The 17,096-nt window shown below is 45.2% G+C and overlaps 1 protein-coding gene and 1 long non-coding RNA gene across 5 annotated transcripts in view; one reads left to right on the forward strand and one right to left on the reverse strand.

The window, feature by feature from the left end:
- Positions 1-5,635, reverse strand: LOC139670682 (uncharacterized). The gene is made up of 2 exons (XR_011697527.1): positions 5,337-5,635; positions 1-2,402 (listed from the first exon to the last, which is right to left on the reverse strand). It is a non-coding gene; the product is annotated as an uncharacterized lncRNA (long non-coding RNA).
- The window catches only part of SEPHS1 (selenophosphate synthetase 1), a 23,942-nt gene continuing 11,602 nt past the window's right edge, over positions 4,757-17,096 (forward strand). For 2 of the 4 annotated variants that reach the window (XM_071552790.1, XM_071552794.1), the window contains exons 1-5: positions 4,757-4,863; positions 7,926-8,187; positions 11,302-11,405; positions 15,865-15,972; positions 16,780-16,934. In XM_071552790.1, coding sequence (XP_071408891.1) covers positions 7,995-8,187; positions 11,302-11,405; positions 15,865-15,972; positions 16,780-16,934 — 560 coding nt within the window. In that variant the 5' untranslated portion in view covers positions 4,757-4,863; positions 7,926-7,994. Of the gene's footprint in view, positions 4,864-5,156; positions 5,661-7,215; positions 7,293-7,925; positions 8,188-11,301; positions 11,406-15,864; positions 15,973-16,779; positions 16,935-17,096 lie in introns of those variants that run through there. The other 2 variants (XM_071552791.1, XM_071552792.1) reach the window with 2 other exon arrangements.

Here is a 17,096-nt window from a genome sequence, read left to right on the forward strand (position 1 = left end):
TCACTACTGGCATCATTATTATTTAATACCACTTATATATTAATGAGATGGAGGAAAAAAGACAAAAACAAGGCAAAGAAAGCCAACAATAGCCCAAACTTGCTTTGCTTTGTCAAAACAGAGAGAGGTGGGGGAAGAGCTGTGCTGTGAGACATGTTTTACATGAGAAATTAAACCGTCCCACTACAGTTGAGTTTTCATATCAAAAGCATACGACCAGCCACACATGCCAGTGGAAACAGTTCCAGTGCATTAAACTTTGTATTCAGCCCAAGTTGGGGTGAACCAGCTGGTCCCATTTTACCAGCCACTTCACCGTGATTCTGCAATAGGAAACAAACAGGAAAACCAAAACACTTTCACTGTCATTTCATACCCTAGTATTTCCTCATGCTCCTGTGATGCCACAGTTTCTTGGTTACAAACATTGTAGGGGAAGGCTGCATTGTTTTATTAAAAAAAAAAAGAAATTTCTGCTGACATTTAAGAAAAAGAACAGGAGAGTTCAAATGCTGATCATTTTATAAACACCAAACATGCAGAACCAAGTCAGAAGCCTACATCGATCAGAAATACTGCTTAGACTTAACCCGGATGTGTACACAACGAAGCACCTTGGCCAAAGAAATCTGAGCTGTTAATAATCCATGCTCCAAGTCATCCCAGGAGAAAAGACAGACGAAATGCAGGCCTGAAAAGGCTACACACATCTGTCACATCCTCAAGTCAGCACAGGAGACAGCTGCCTTTGATGAGTGATCATGCCACAGCACAAAGAGGTCTACCTTGTCTTTCTCCTTTTTGCACTTCCTAAGGTGTGTGGAGCAGACTGTTCTCACGGCATTAGACCAAATCACTCCAGATCTTGGAATTTCTGCTGGAGATTCTGCACACAGGCAGCAAAAAACCCTCGGGGGGGCGGGGGGGAAAAGACAATTTGATAAATTTTTAACTCTAGAAAAGCATTATTTAACTCTAGGAAAATGTTCCATGAAGCAGGTGGTTGCAGGAGTGTGGGCTCTCCCCAGGGCTGCTGGATCCATCACTAGTCTCTTAGGGTTTTGCTCATGATCCTGCACCAAAAGAGCACTCCCTGGGTGCCCAGGATTCCCTTTCTGATCCCACATATCCTTCAGCAGTTGTTTTAAGTGTAGGGCCCCTGCAGAAGCATGGGGTACATGTGTGCTGGTGCCGCAACACCAACCCGAAGCTGCAGTGGAGATCTGGCTGCTCCCTCTTGGCTTGGCTTTTTTGGCAAAGCCACTTTCCTGCCTGTCACCTGCCCATGCACAGCCTCACCCTGCACAGGCAGGAGGGACTGGTGCACATGTCCACTGGGATGTGTGCAGATCTACCCGAGGATGCTCCATCATTGCCCATGCCAGGAAGTTGCTTTTAATTAAACAGGGTGGTCAGTTATATGCAGTGCCCACCTCCATACCCTGGTCCTGTTTAGCTTCAGCTCAAATCCATACAGGTACTAAAGGGCTGCATGGATATCCCTTCCATGGGTTTTCCTTTCTGGAGACACTTTCCCACAACTCTGTCTTCAGATGTGACCATCCCATCTCCGGAAACCAAGAAAGGGACAGGGGCAGCCACTGGCATGGTATCCACAACACAAGTACCTCAAATCTGGTTTTCTTCCATTTGCTCTTCTGAGTGAAACCGTCCCCCTTTGTGCACCAACACACATCTAATCATGAAAAGTACTCCACTCCTCTGTGTAACACAGAACATTGCCAGATCTCACCACCATGGCATGAATTCCACGTATTCACATTTTCTTTCTATCACCTGGAAATCTCAGTTTACTTCCCCCCCACACCATTAAAGAAGTGTCTGGTCCTCATGGATGTGAAATAAAAAAAGGTGAAAATATGATCTAATTCCCTCTCCCTTCCAAAAATAACAGAAAGGAAAAACCTGTAAGTCATGGCTTAAAATCAGCAACATTTATCTTTTCCTTTATCTTATGGGTTTCTTAATGTTTCATGACCATTTTTTTTTAATGAGGTGCTGGTGGTAGAAATGATGGCTAAATGCTGGAGAAATGTTAGATCAGAGCATCCAATTTCCAGCTCTCAAGATACTCACAGGCTTTTTTTCAGATTGAAATCATCTCTCAAAGAGCACACAGACATGACATGAGGTCCATGCTCAGCAAATCAGCTCTGATCGATGGCAATCAGAAGATCCTAGGATCTTCTGCCTCCTCTCTATCTCTCTGGGAAGAGGGAGAGGCATCAAAGAGTTCAAATTCCAGGTCATGACTGCAGATGTCACGTCCTGGATTCATCTCTGCTGTCGAAACCATCAGCCAAATGCCCCACAGCTGTTCACAGAGAAACAGCTTCAGTGTGTCGAGCTTGAAATGCTTTCAGAGAGCAACATGGAGGAGCCTGAAAAATCAATTAATTACACAAATATTAGTGACTTCCTAAATGTGCTTTGTGCCGGGAGCTCCCACACACCCCTGGTCCTCTGCACCATGGTTCAGGGGCACTACATTTGCTGAGAGATAAAAAGAGTAATTAAAATCAGGCAAGAAAAGCAACATTTTAATTTTTTCGCTTTCTGCTTGTTTTTAGGCAGAATTTTTTCAAAGCGGGTTGCACAAAAAACAGCCTTTGAGTTAACAGGCAATTACTTAATTAGGTACGTAACGGCAAATTACATGTTTTATCTATTTGGAAACCTAATGCTGGGCCCTGTGCTATCCCTAGCACGGAAATTCCCTTCTTTCTGGGGAAAACTTGTTTTGCATGTAAAACAAGACAAGTCTTGAGTGAGAATCATCTGACTTCTGATTTTACTCAGTTGGGAAAAGGGTCTTAAGACACACAAAGCACTTCCAATGAGGAAAAGGAACTGAGAAGACACTGGAAATCAGACTTTTTACAGTTACAACAGATTCTAGTGATTTATATGTTAAATGCATTTGACAAAAAAGTGGGATGCTTTGCAAATCAGTGATGGAAAAATACTGACTAGAGTAAATACTCTGGAACAAGAAGGGATGCCCTGGCAGTTGGGTACTGAAACATGGTGCAGTTCTTAGAGTTGTTCTGAACTCACCACCACCTGCTGCAAAACAAGATTACATTTTCTCTGAAGCATACTTGGAAACAGATTTTGGTTAAAAAAAGTCACCAGGTGATGCACTCAGCCAGGTTGCAGCACTGCTGCTGTGGTACCTGCAGCTCTCAATGGGCCACATACCAATGGAGACCTTTGGAGATGACACCTGAGGGAAGCTCTGGCTTCCTGGGGCCACAGTCTTGGCTCTGCATGCAGAAAAATCTAATGTTGGCCAAATTTTGCCCATTGTCAAGTCCTCTTGACCCCCATGGTTTCCTTCTTGATCAGCTTTTGGTTGCAACATGAATAAAATGTGACTTTTTGTCCAGTTTCTGGGCAAAATTCAGCACAGGTGGAGGACCCAGCTGTGCAGAGCACACGGTCTCCCCTGCTCCATCTAAATTCCAGCCCGAATTCCTCCCAGTCCCAGCGTTTTTATTATTGAAGGAGAACATCTCTGAGCAGTGAACTCCAAAGGCAGACTCATGATTTTCAGAGGAAATGTCAGTGTTTGGGCAGCAGGGTTTGTCCACCCCAGGAGCTCACAACCCACACATGCACCAAGCACACCACGGGTGGGATGCAATGAAGATCTGTGGGAACACCCCCCTCAGCCCATCTTCGCCCCCACTGCACCAAGATTTCTTCTGAACCCATTTAAACACCACTCCACACCCTGGAGGGGGTGATCCCCCTCCTGTGAGCAGGATTTGTCCCCCCATGTGTGGTGTTTGCATGTCTTCTCACACACACACACTCCTTGCAAGGAAGGATGGAGCTGGGCGTGTTTAGCCAGGAGAAAAGGAGGCTCAGGGATGAGTTCATCCCTTTACAACTCCCTGGAAGGAGGTGTACCCAGATGGGAATCAGCCTCTTCTCCCAGGCAACCAGTGACAGGACAAGAGGACACAGCCTCAAGCTGCGCCAGTGGAGGTTTAGGTTGGACATCAGGAGGAATTTCTTCACAGAAGGGATGATCAGACATTGGAATGGGCTGCCCAGGGCGGTGGTGGAGTCACCATCCCTGGAGGTGTTCAAGGAAAGACTGGACGTGGCACTGAGTGTCCTGGCCTAGTTCACACGTTGGTATTTGGTCATGGGTTGGACTCGATGACCTTGGAGATCTTTTCCAGCCCAAGGGATTCTGTGATTCTGTGAGCAGATGGCCTTAACCTGAGATGGGCAATTCAGATTTAGGAATCAGAAGCAATTTTGTTCACTGTTAGGGTGGTCAGACCCTGGAGCAGGTAACCCGGGGAGGAGGTGGAGGCACAGCCCTGTCGGTGTCCCAGAGCCCTCTGGATGTGGCACTGGGCGATCCGGTTTAGGGATCCAGTGGCGACGCTGGGTAGGACTGGGTGACCTTAAAGGTCTCTTCCAGCCCTGATGATTCCATGATTGTATGAAGGGACCAGACCCCCACTCCACACACACACAGTCTGTGCACACACGAGCAAAACCGGGGGGGTGGAGAGGGGAGGGGGTTTTGTGTCGCGACAAGTCGCGCTGCAGCAGGGCGCGCGCGCGCGCGGGAACGCGCGTGGGATGCGGTGCGGGGGGAGCGGGAGGGGGCGGGAATCGCGGAACGGGGAGGCGGGAGGGGAAAGGGAGGGAAAAGGAGGGAAAGAGAAAGGGGGGGGTTTAACCCCCCCGTGCCCGGCGGCGGCGGCATTTTCTATTCAGGCGGCGCTGAGGGAGCCCGGCGCGCCCGGTGCATTGTGGGACCGCGCTGGGAGTCCCGTTCGCGGGAGGAGGCGGAGGGCGAGGAGGCGGCGAGAGCCGGTGAGAGGGAGACCTGAGGAGGGAGGAGGAGGAGGAGGAGGAGGAGGGGGGGGTGCAAGGCGGGGAGATTTAAAGGGGAATTCGCCTCCGCCGTTCCCGCCGGGCCGGGCGCGGGGGCCGGCGCGGCGCGGCCGGAGTGCGGGGCGCCCGCCCGGCCCGGGCCCCGCCGCCCTCCCTCGGCCCGGCCCCGGGGGAAGGGCGGAGGAAGGCGCGGGGAGGGGGGGCAGCGCCTCACCGCGATGCGGCCGCTTTAAAAATATTTGGACGCTGGCAGCGGACGGGTTAAATTTTTCGCCCGCCGACATTTTTTTTCCCTTTTCCCTCCTTTCTCCCCCCCTTCTGCTCCCTCCCGCTTTCCTCCCTCCCCATCACGGATTGGTGGCGGGGGGGGGGGAGAGGGAGGTAGGGTCGCCCGACATCCCTCCAGCCGCCCCCGGCAGCGAGGGGTGAGCCCCGTCCCGCTGACACCGTACCTGCACGTGGGGACACGGGGGAACACCCGGGGACACCGGGCTCCGTGGGCTCCGGCCCCGCCGCACCGCGGGAAGGGGCCGCGGCCGCCGCTCCGCGCAGCTCCTTCTTCCTCCTCCTCTTCCCCCGCCGCCTCCTCTCCGTCTGCACAAAGAGAGCGGCTGCGAAGGCCCCGGGTTTGCCTCTAAAGGCAGCGGCTGGAAATTTAAGGTGTCCCGGAGCCATGGCCGCCCGCAGCGCTCCCCGCACCGATGGGTGTTGCGGGTCCGCGCCCCGCGTGTCTCGGGCGGCCGCGCCGGCGGCGGCGCCGCGGGGGGCTGTACTGGGTATGTACCTGCCTCCAGGGCTCCCTCCCTCCCCCCCGCGTTTTTTGCTCCTGTGCTCTCCTCTTTAGGGAGGGAAGGGTTAAACTTCAGTTTTTAATATTTATTATGCCGCTCTTTTAAAGTTAAGAAACGTCTGGGTTACGGGGTGATTTCTCCTGCGGGTGAGTGATGCTTGTCGCTCGCATCGCTTGCTGCATGGGCTGCCAGAATGGCAGAATATTGAGTTGGAAGGGACTCAGCGATCATCGAGCCCAATTCCTGCCCCTGCACAGGACAGCCCCAAGAATCACGCCATGTGTCTGAGAACGTTGTCAGGGCGCTTCCTGAACTCTGTCAGGCTCAGGACTGTGACCACCAAAGTCACCAAACTTGGTCTTACAGGGGACGTTGGTCCCGTGGCAGTCCGTGAAATACTCAGTTGCATTCAGCTTTAATCGGATCTTCATTAAGAAGTTGCTGTGTTCTTGCACTGCGGGTGTTTTCCATTAAATGAAACCGTCTTGTTTAAGGTTTTCTTTCGACGAGGGAGCTGTGTCTTTACAGTCATCAAGGCAGCAAAAAGTTCCTTGTAGGCTGTGGCCTCCACATCCATCCCTGTGTAGGTAGGCAGGGGGTGCTAAGCTTATTGCAATTACTGGTGAGATGAGGAAAGATGTTTGCTTTGTGGGGCAAGCTGCGTTTTATAAATTTCTGGAATTAATTAGTACCGAGTGTTAAAAAAGAATTAAGGAAAAAAATCTCCCTCCTTGAAAAGCTTTTGTCTCCGTTTTCTGTTGACAGGTTGTTTTCCAGACACTTTTTTTTTTCCCCCGATTACAAGTGCTTGGTGTCTCGGATTGGAAGACAACAGCTAGAAACTGAATTCATTGCTCATCCAAGACACGTTCTTGTAACTAGAGTTTGGATTACTGCCCGAGCTTGGGCTTTGGAAGATTTGTTTTAAATAAGTGCCACACCTCCCAGAGAAGGAGGGAAAGCATTGCAAAGGGGAGTTGTGCTCCACATCAAAAGTTCTCAGGGATCTTAAAACTTCATTATAATCAATAAATTAGTAGACAGAAAGGTTTATGGAACAGATGTACTTGTTAATAAGTGCTGCATAGGGGAGATACAGCACAGTCTGTAGATTTACTTCTTTTCTTCATTTAGCAAACCTGAACTTTGCAAATACCAGTCACTTGCAATCATTTTTTTTTCTTTTCAGCTTAACCTTGTTAGGATGTGACCATAAGTATCAGATTTTGCCAGTGATACCACTGACCTCTGTTCTTGTTGCTGTTAGACAGGATCCTTGCTTTCTAAGAAACTACCACAGACAGGTTGTTTTTAGTAATTCCTGAAAACTTCTTTTCTGAGAAAGACGAATTGCATTTTATCGCAGCCGTTCCTGTTCAGTGTCTGGGTTAGGCCTCCTATTAGTTTTGGAGTGTGGTGGATGTGAGTCAGAGTGGAAAAACGTTCTAAAATTAGACATGCATTGTTAAGAATTTTATTAAATGAGTTGCATCAGTGTCTTTTTACATTAGCATTTTAATGGGTAATTCTCTTTTCTCAGTATCATTAGTTGACTGAAAAAGGGCTGGAGAGGGAAGAAACTTTTCAGCGTTTTTATGTCTGCAAACATGCTAAAAGGTAAAGTGGTATGTTTGTAGGTGGCTGGCTAAATACAGCCTCTTTGTTCTTCTGTTACCTGCACTAACAGAACACGGGATTGTGTTTTCCCCCAAGGAGAACAGGTGTATTCAGGAGTTACAGCTTCTTACATCAGGACTGAAGCAGAGCCATTATTTGAAAAGTATCTTATTTTTGAGATTAATATGTTAATGGCTAAAATTATGACCCTACACTGAGCTGAGTACAAACCGATGTGTCTGCCGAGCACGTTGCAGGATCAGGGCCCAGGTTGCCTTTTGGAAGCTGCCTTTGTGCTCTGGGAGCTATTATTTCTTTCATTACTTCTGTGTTAATTGAGGTTGGTAAAGCGTGTTAGATTTTTTTTTATGAAAACCTTATACTGTATATATGGGAAAGCAATGATCCATGTGGCATAGTTAGAGTTTAAAATGTCAGAAGGTAGATGAGTAGTCGTTCCTTTGTAGTCTTAGGGAAATGAGTGGTGTGAGGTGTGCACACCTGTCTCAACAGGTGAACAGTGGCATCGAGTGCTTTCTCTTTTAACTTGCTCCATGTGAAAACCTGTTGTATTGCAGGTCCTAGGAATTTCTAATGGTCCCTCTTATTTTTTTTATTTTATTTTTCAATAAGACTGATCAGCAGAGAAACTGATCCCGTTGCTCTGGGGTGGGAAAGGCCAACAGTGTGTGGGAGAGAACCATGTCTGTTCGGGAGTCGTTTAACCCAGAAAGTTACGAACTGGACAAGAGCTTCCGTCTGACCCGATTCACTGAACTGAAAGGCACAGGCTGCAAAGTGCCACAGGATGTCTTACAGAAACTGCTTGAATCTCTACAAGAAAACCATTTTCAGGAAGATGAGCAGTTCTTGGGGGCAGTTATGCCCAGGTTGGGTAAGTAGCTGCTGTTCCTGATGTGTGTGGTCCTTCTGTTTTATGTGCTTAGTGACATGGTCTCATCTGTGGTTTGTTCAACCAGTTTGGAAACTGTATGTTGTATAATGCATGCACAGCATCCAGAAAGCTGAAGAATTAATCTCATGCTGTCATTTGTTGGCATCTGGGATCAAGATTATTTTAATTATTTAACATCCTGCAGTGCACTCAACTACAAAGGAAATACACTCAGGAATGGCCATCATGGTAGGCTCATGTTTAGGTGTTAATCTGTTCCTCCCTTCCCCCAGCAGATGCTGTGCAAACTGAAGTCCTTTCAGTTAATTTCTAGACTTTTATATTAATACAATTGGACATTGATGCAACGAATGCAATGAATTTTATGCAATGAGATGACTCGCCGGTGAAGTTCCCCTTTCCCTCCCCTTTCTGTTCCTGGGTCACAAAAAGTGATCAAGTGAAAAATTCCTTGCTTCAGCTGACTGGGAGCAGATTGTTTCACAGTTGTCATTATTCCTGTCAGTCCTTTCATTGTTCCCCACTCTAACTCTTTTGCTCACCTGTAGAAGCTGCCTGGGAAAGGCTCCCTTTCCAAGACCTCTGTGTTCTTGCCAGCTTCACTTTCTCTTTGATATTTGCACAATGATGCAAGCAATAAGGGAAAACAACCTGCACAAGCCACCTACATGGGGAACAGGGCAAATGTAGGTATTTTGATATCAGCTACTGTACCTAATATTGATATAGATAAATTAATGTAGATAATATGTTTAATTACACTTTTAATTCTGTTTGTCTATTTACTCAGCCCTGCATATTCAGTCTCTACTTTTCAGTGCAGAATGAATTATTTTTTTCCCTCAACTTAGGAATATTAATGGAGCATTTATTCTGAAGTTATTTAATTATTTATTTAGTGCCCAATAACCTTATTTAAAATAATTTTAACATTGCTCATTGTCTGTTAGAAGGCTGACAGGTCTCAACCCATTATTCTGGTAGAGACTAAATTCAGTGAGTGATTAGTAAGGCACCCATGTTCTTGCTTAAACAATGGAGATCTTTGTAAGAAATATCTAAGCAGCAATTGTGTGTGAAGCTGGGGTGGTACTATCATTTAATCTTCCCTGCTGAAGGACAATTCCAGCTTCTTTTATCCCCAAATTGCTATTTATATGTATTTTTCTAAATTAAATAAGTTGTTCACAGCAGCATTACAATTTGGCAGTTTTCTAAAATCAGTAATAGTTTGGTTTAGATTTTTTTCTCACAAACTTACAGGCTTTAAACAGTAATAGAACTGCTAATAGATTTTTCTTCTCTAGCTATATGAAAAGGTAAAAAAAAGTAGATGTATGCCATCAGTAAGTAGGTGTGATACTATGTAACAGGATATCTGTTAGTAATAGAAGGTGGAGAGCTCGGGTCTCTTAAAAATATGCTTTTGTGGTGAGTACAAATGTGTCTTTGGATAAGTTTGGTGTGATTTGCCTTTGATGCCTTGTGTTTAAAAGGTATAGATGGATAACTTTACCACCTGTGCATTATGCACCATGCTTTAGAGATGCAGTCAGGGGGGAGGTTGCTGATAGCAGGCTTGTGCTCACTGCTTTTTAGTTCTGCAAATGATGTTACCCAGAGCAATCCTAAGTATGGCAGTGAGGAAGAAACTGCACGTTTGATGTTAATTCGCAGAGCTGTTGTGGACCTGAAAGGAGACATGTCTCTGAACAGATTCACTTGCTCAGTCAGACTTGTTTTGGTGGCACATCAGCATAGCCTCAGAAGGACCATCATTGTAGCTGCTTGGCCTGTCTGTCAAGCAGCACTTCTGCTGAAATTCTGGAAAAATTTGCAAGTGAAGTCAATCTTGCACCATTATGGCATGAGCAGGTGAACTGAGGGCAAAACAGCTCCTGTACATGGGCCACTTCTCTGTAACTGGTTATGTGGAATTCCCTGGAGACGTGGCATCATACAGAGTGACTTGGGAGCTTCTGTGGAAAACAGCAACCCTAAGCTACTGCTCATGAGCTTCTATCAGTATGTGTTCTCTTCCAAGGCAAGATCCTCTCCATCAGTGTACCAACTGCCTGACACACCCCTCTCTGTCTCCCTCAGTAAGACCTCAGGTGACAGCAGCTCACTCTGTCCCTGAACAGGACACTGTCAAACTGGCTTGTAGGTCCTGCTAGAGGTAGTGTGTTTGCATAGGAAAGGTTCCTATGTGACATCTACTCCCTAAAAACAGGCTGTTTTGGAGATTCTTGTCCTGTGAGGTTCTGCAAAGTAATTCCAGGCAGCTTTCTGCCAGCTCAGGTTGTAGATTTGCTATTGCTGCAAGGCACAAGGGTATCTATCCACAGGGAGTGTGGCTCAGCCAGCATGTTGTGATCTGTCACCTGCCCCTTTGGTGTGGGTTTTTCCATCACAGCAAATGCTGGGAGGTTTTAATAGTACTTACTCTGTTTGAAATACCCACTGTCAGGGAAAAGGGTGTGCTCACAGTTGTGGTTTTTTCAAAGGATTCTGTGTCTATCAGGTCGTCTGCCACTTTTCCCACCTCACAGGCATAAGGTGAGGTTAACATAGCTGCAAAAGCTCCAAGTGTCTGAATCATCTTTCACCAAGGGCTGTAACTTGTAGCAGTGTTCTTGTTCCTCCTGAAGTGAGGGAAAGCCCTTTTATGAGAGGCTGTGTCCTTTTAAAACTGTCCCTGTGTTTTTGTTGAGATCAGAGTGACAGGAAAACCTATTTGCTTTTGATAGCATCAATGCACGTAGTTCCTCTTAACTTTAAATGTACTTACAGTCAAGCACAGATGTTCTTGATGTGCTGTTACTCTGCTGCAAAAGAATAAAGAACATTGTAGTTTATTTCCATTGTAGTTCTTGCCTTCAGCCATTTATGCTTATGTTCAGTTCCAGCCAGGAACTTGGTTTTTCCTCTTAATTTGTGCTGTGTGCTTTCCCTGAGGAAGGAATTTGCTTTGTCTGTTTAGGCAGTGTTGCGAGTTGTATTTCACAGACATGTTTTATAAGTCGTCTTGTTAAGAGCAACAGATAATTAAGGGCACAGTTACTCTCCTCACTCATGGACTTCTCTTTGCAGGAATTGGGATGGACACTTGTGTTATTCCATTAAGACATGGAGGTTTGTCATTGGTCCAGACAACAGATTATATTTATCCTATTGTGGATGACCCTTATATGATGGTAAGTTGACTAAACTTTACTCTTGGCTCTGTTGCTGATCTTGGCTTCTCACTTACCAATCCACTGGCAGTTTTGACTGTTTCTTCCAGACATGCAGTGCTAATTGTGTGATTAATTACACTCAGAGTCTTTTCTAAATAGGCATGAAGAGGGAAAGGCATAATTTCATCCTGTAGTCTTCAGTGTTGGCCAGGAATGCTGCAGTGCTGCTTTCTATAGGTGAAAGCTGGGAGAACTGCCACCTTTAATTCAAATTTCCCTTCATCTCTTATTCTGTGGGATTGGGCTTGTAAGGCCCAAAAGGGGGAAAAAGAGAAGCCTGTGGAGAAATAGAGAATAAACTCCACTTAGGAGCAAACCACATTGTAATTGGCCTTTTTTGAGGTACTGAAATAACCAGGTAACATGTTAGAACTGGAAATACCTAAATGTCAGTAGCTGGCAATAGTGCCTGGCACCTTTCATGTAGTACTACCCCTGCTTGAACATGGATACATTGAAATGATGTGTTGGAAGTTGGATGCACTTTGTCTTCAGTTCTTTCTATGTCAGTTTCATTTAGTCTGTCTGAGTAGAGATTCCTGTGTGGAGGTGTATGTGGCAGTGATCAGTATTGCATAGAAGATCATGGAGAAACAAATGAATTTTAAAAAGAGACGTATTAAAGCTGTAAGGAGATGTGAAGTTCAGAAGTGCTAGAATTCACAGTTCCTGTGATTTGCATGTGACTCCTTTGCATTAAGGCTTGCCTTTACTGCTGTTGATGTGCCTGCGTGCTTTATTTGCTGCTGTCAGTTTGTTGTTTGCTCTGTGAGACCTGTCTCGTAGGTTTTGGACATGCAGTTTGAGATTGGGACCAACTTTTTAATTTTTTTTTAGCATGCTTGACCAGGTGCTGTGCACATATGCAAGCACAGCTCCTTTGATTTCTGTTCCAGAAGAACTCTCTGCAACCTGAGCAGCCAAAATCTCAGGCTGCCCTCTGGACTATGGAGTTGTTGAGCTCTCCTGAGAAATTTGATTCAAGTTGGTTGCTTTAATATCATGTGGAAACTTGTCAGAGACCAGAGGAAAAAAAAAGTTGGAGTTCTGTGTTCAAGTTAATCATCTGAAAAACTCTTTTTCTCACCTTGTACCAAAAACTTGTGAGGGACAGTGTTAAAGGCTGTGGTGAAGGGGGAGGGTTGTTTGCTTGGAGATACAAAGGGTTTCAGATGCTGCAGGAGTAGATAGATGAGCCTGTGCCCAGATGAGGTTTAGGCCTGTGTGGCTGGAGTGGAATTTAAGTCTGGCCTTAGTCCAGCTTCAGTGTTTGCATCATAGTCACAGTCTGTGCTGTGATCCACATGCACCAGCAGCTGTAACTTCAGTGTTGTCTGACTCTCAAGTGCTTCACTTTTCATTCTTGAGGGCAATTATTTTAATCTGGTGGCTGGCCACTTCCCTAATCCAGATGTGTATTTCTTCCTAAAAGCTAACTTAGAACAGGGATTCTGTCACAAGCCTTCATGCTGGTGCTGGCAGTGATGATCCAGCAGGATTAATGCTGCTGGATCCTCTACTCAGACCTCCTTCTGTTGAGGACTGGAGTACCTCAAGGGGCAGTACATGTATTTTCTTGTGTGGACCAACATCTTCAGTTAGAGGACAGTCAAATACAATTTACCACAGGGCTTATGGATGGTTTTTACAAGCAAAGGAATGGTGAGACATGGAATTTCCGAGTTTGTGTCCAGACTGTATAAAGGAATGTGCTGTGGACTCCTCTGTTCAAGACAGGCCCTGCTTCTCCAACTGCTTTTTTTCCTTTTTTAAGTCTAGATGTCCCCTGGCCCATGCTTGTTGTTACTGCTCTGTTGCCATTATCACTCATGGTCAGTCCTCACTCTCCTTCGTTCCCTTCCTCTCAGCCTCCTTACCTAGTCAGTTCTAGTCTGGCTTTGAGCAGGTGTTCCCTGATTTAGAGCCTCTTCCTGCCTCTGTGTACAGGGTTTGCCTGCAGCTCTTTATCTGATCTCTCTTCCTAGGTGGAGGAGAGGGAGCAAGAGGAAAAGCCAAAAGTGCAGATGAGCTCTAAGCTGGGTGCAGTGACAGAAGGGATTAGTGAATAGCTGAGGAAAGCAAAACTGTATGTGGACTCAACTGAACTTCCGATTTCTGCTTCAGAAAACAGCTTTCCCTCACTCTGTCACTGCCCATTTTAAAACTAAGTTCTGCAGTTATATGCAAAATCATTCTTTGTTCTTTTCCCCTTTCTCCTTCTCTCTGTCCTTGGAAACACTCAGTCCACATGCAAAATTATCTCTAGGATGTACACCTGTAAAATTCATATTTCGCATAGAATTTATTCAGCTTAACCGGGTATTAGAAAAGTTAAAAGCAATTGAAAATGAGTTTCATAATAAGTATTAATCCACTGGGAATAGGGCTGGTACTGGGGTACTGGCCTCTGTTGTGGCACTGTGGGGTCACCTGTTTGAGTACAGGAGCAGGGAACTGGCTGGTTTCCTTCCATTCCAGGAACCTTTTTGTTGCTCTTTCTAAGAAGAATCTTCACCGGGACTGGAGATGGATGTCTGATTATTCATCCTTTGTCTTTATAAATAGTTCTTAGTGCTGCACATAGTCCCCCTGAAACACAAATATCTGAGCAGGCAGGACTGAGCCAGGCTGACCCCTGTTTATGAGTCCTGTCGTGTTTGTCACTGTGTTCACAAGCTGTGTATTGTTCTCTCTGCTCCTTCAGACTTGAGACTTGCACTGAATTTGTTTCCATAGTGGTTTTGGCAGTTGGCAAAAACATTGTTACCCTGACCTCTGACTACCACAGCTGTTGTCATTGTTGTTTTAAAAACTTATCTGCCATTCCTAACAGGGCATAACCCAGCAGTTTGTGTGGTAAATACTGAGGATAACATAGAATGGTTTGATAATTACCTTCCAGAAAAGGGAAATGGCAGGCATCTATAATTTAACAGCCAATATCCATCCACATCTATCAATACACAGCTCACTCTTTTCTTAATAGTGTAAGATTTAAATGATTCATCCATATTCCAGTTCCAAATGTAAGAGATTCCTCTGATGCTACTGGAAGCTGTTGAATTTATGAAAAACTGGATTATATTTAATTGTGATTTGGAGATGTTATTTTATGTCATCAGCAAGTGAGGTAACTGCCTGAAAATACTGTTTTTTCAAATTGCAAATTGTGCAAATTTTGTCAAATAAGCGTGCTGTTGTTTTTATCATGGTTGTGTTGCTTTTGAACCAGATTTTGAAACAGATTTAAAATCATAAAGGTAGTTACTTGTTACCATTCTGCAGCTGTAAACCTAAAAAAACTTTAATAGAATGCATGGAGTTTTCCAGAGTAACACAACAGGATTTATCCCGCATTTTAAAATACCTTGCCATCGTCCTAGGGCTCATCCTGTTTCAGGAAGTTCTGCATCTTCATCAGGAAACTTGATGTCTCGTCTATGCTGGGTCCATACCCCAGAAACCCTGACTCAGATCCATTAATTTAGTAAAATTAGAGTAGCTAAGCTCATGTGATGTGAGGGGTGGCTTCTCAGTGCTGTCAGCTGACCACTTAAAGGAATCTTCAGCAGATTGTATGTTTGTTTCTTGTATGAATCTTCGTTAGTGAAGCTACACACACACCAGTCAATAAAAATGTTTGTGGTGTAGCAAAATTCGGCCTGATCCTGTCACCTGAACAAGTGACAGAGTAGACACATCTCTCTCTCAGTAGGAGTAGTGTGGGCAGACACCTCCCCTCGGTACCTGTGTGTGCTCTGAAAGGATGGCCAGGCAAGGTCCTGGCAGCCCTGAGCTCCTTCCTCTCTGGCATGTCCTGACGGAGAACACACCTCAGTGTGGCTCTGTGCTGGCAGCACAGCTGTGTCCTCGGGGAAGAAGAGTACTCTGCTGGAAACTGAGGATTGTAGCCATGGCCTCCAGAGGAGGGCAGAGGACAAAGAGCTTTCTGTCTCCTGTGTATTCTGATTACAGCAAGACAGCATTTTGGATGAGCTTCCTGGCAGTTGTGAATTCCATACTATGGTCATCTTCATCAGGATGTACAGTTTTGTGCTGGAGTAAAGTTACTAGGAATGTATCAGATGAAGTAAACTAAGCTTGTTATCAGACTGTTCAGCCTAACTTCAGCCTCTCAGATTAGGCATCTAGTCTGAACTCTGGGATTCCCATATAGTCAGTGAGAGAGAATATTGAGCAAGACAGGTGGGATGAACATTCTGTACTTGTAAAAGGAGCAGATACCTGGATTTCTAGATGGGCACATAGTGCAAAATGGATCATCCTACATCTGAGTTTCTTAATGCTGGAGCCTGTGTCAGGGTGCAAACACATACTGGAAGCTTTGTTCAGGGCAGCTGTTTAAACATTCACCTACAGTCCTGCAGATTTTTTTTTGTTTTTCTTTCTTTTTCAGGGGCGGATAGCATGTGCCAATGTCCTAAGTGACCTTTATGCCATGGGGGTCACAGAATGCGACAACATGTTGATGCTCCTTGGAATCAGCAATAAAATGACAGATAGGGTAAGGCTTTTTTGTTTTTTCTTTTGATGGACTACCTGAACAGCTACGTGTGCTGTGAATTTTCCTCTAGTGTATTTTCTCTTCAGAGTGTGAACCCTTTTAAAGAAGAGATGGTTTTACTGAATAGCTCGATTCATAGTATGGCTCTTGCCTCATTAACATTCTGAGGTCAAGTGCTAAAAGTTCTGTTTTCTGTGGCATTGTAATCTGCTACTTTCATCCCTGTCAAAGTGGGGTCCCTCATTCTATCAGTTCAGAACAATACTGCTCCAAGGCCAGCATTTGATTGCCACTTCATGTATCAGTCTTGATATAAAGTTCTTGATTGGGTTTGCTTGCCTTTTTTTTTTTTTTTTTAATGTGGAAGTGACCAGCATGTGTGTTTGTTTTGCTGTAGCAAACAAGGGGACATTTATTTTTAGAAAGACTTAAGTTGAAACATTTCTTGTTAGTGGAGGCCAAATGCCTTACTTTGCCTTACTGCACTGCACTGCTGTGGCTGTACCTGATTATAGCAGCTGGGTAGTTGTTATGAGTTCCTAGAACTCTGGTTGCTTTTACATGACCTTTTGAAGAATGTTTCTTCAGTGTAAGTGTCTTTCCACCTCTTTTACATGGAGCTGTAAAACCATAATTCTGTGAGATAATGTGCAGTTTTCAGGAGGCTGGACTCTTCCAAAGACTGGCTTTTGTGTCCTGAACTATTTGCCATGAGGGCATTTGGCTTGAGTGATTAAAGCCCTGCACCAGTCTTGAAATGACTGGCACTGCTGTGTATGGAACTCTGACTTCTGTTTTGATCCCTAGGAAAGAGACAAAGTGATGCCTCTAATTATCCAGGGTTTCAAAGATGCAGCAGAAGAGGCAGGAACATCTGTTACTGGTGGCCAAACAGTGTTAAATCCCTGGATTGTTTTAGGAGGAGTGGCCACGACAGTCTGTCAGCCTAATGAATTTATAATGTAAGTTAAATTACTAAACAATCAAAGGCACTGGTCTGAAGGGATACAGTAAAGATCCTTTAACCACCATGTTGTGATTTTGTGGTGTCTCTGGTGAATAAAGCAATACCTTCTCCTGCCTGCATTTGTCCTCAGCACTCAACAGATGCTACGTCTTTGTAT

The sequence above is a fragment of the Pithys albifrons genome, chromosome 3 (genome assembly GCF_047495875.1).
Source record: "Pithys albifrons albifrons isolate INPA30051 chromosome 3, PitAlb_v1, whole genome shotgun sequence".
NCBI classification, from domain to species: Eukaryota; Metazoa; Chordata; class Aves; order Passeriformes; family Thamnophilidae; genus Pithys; species Pithys albifrons.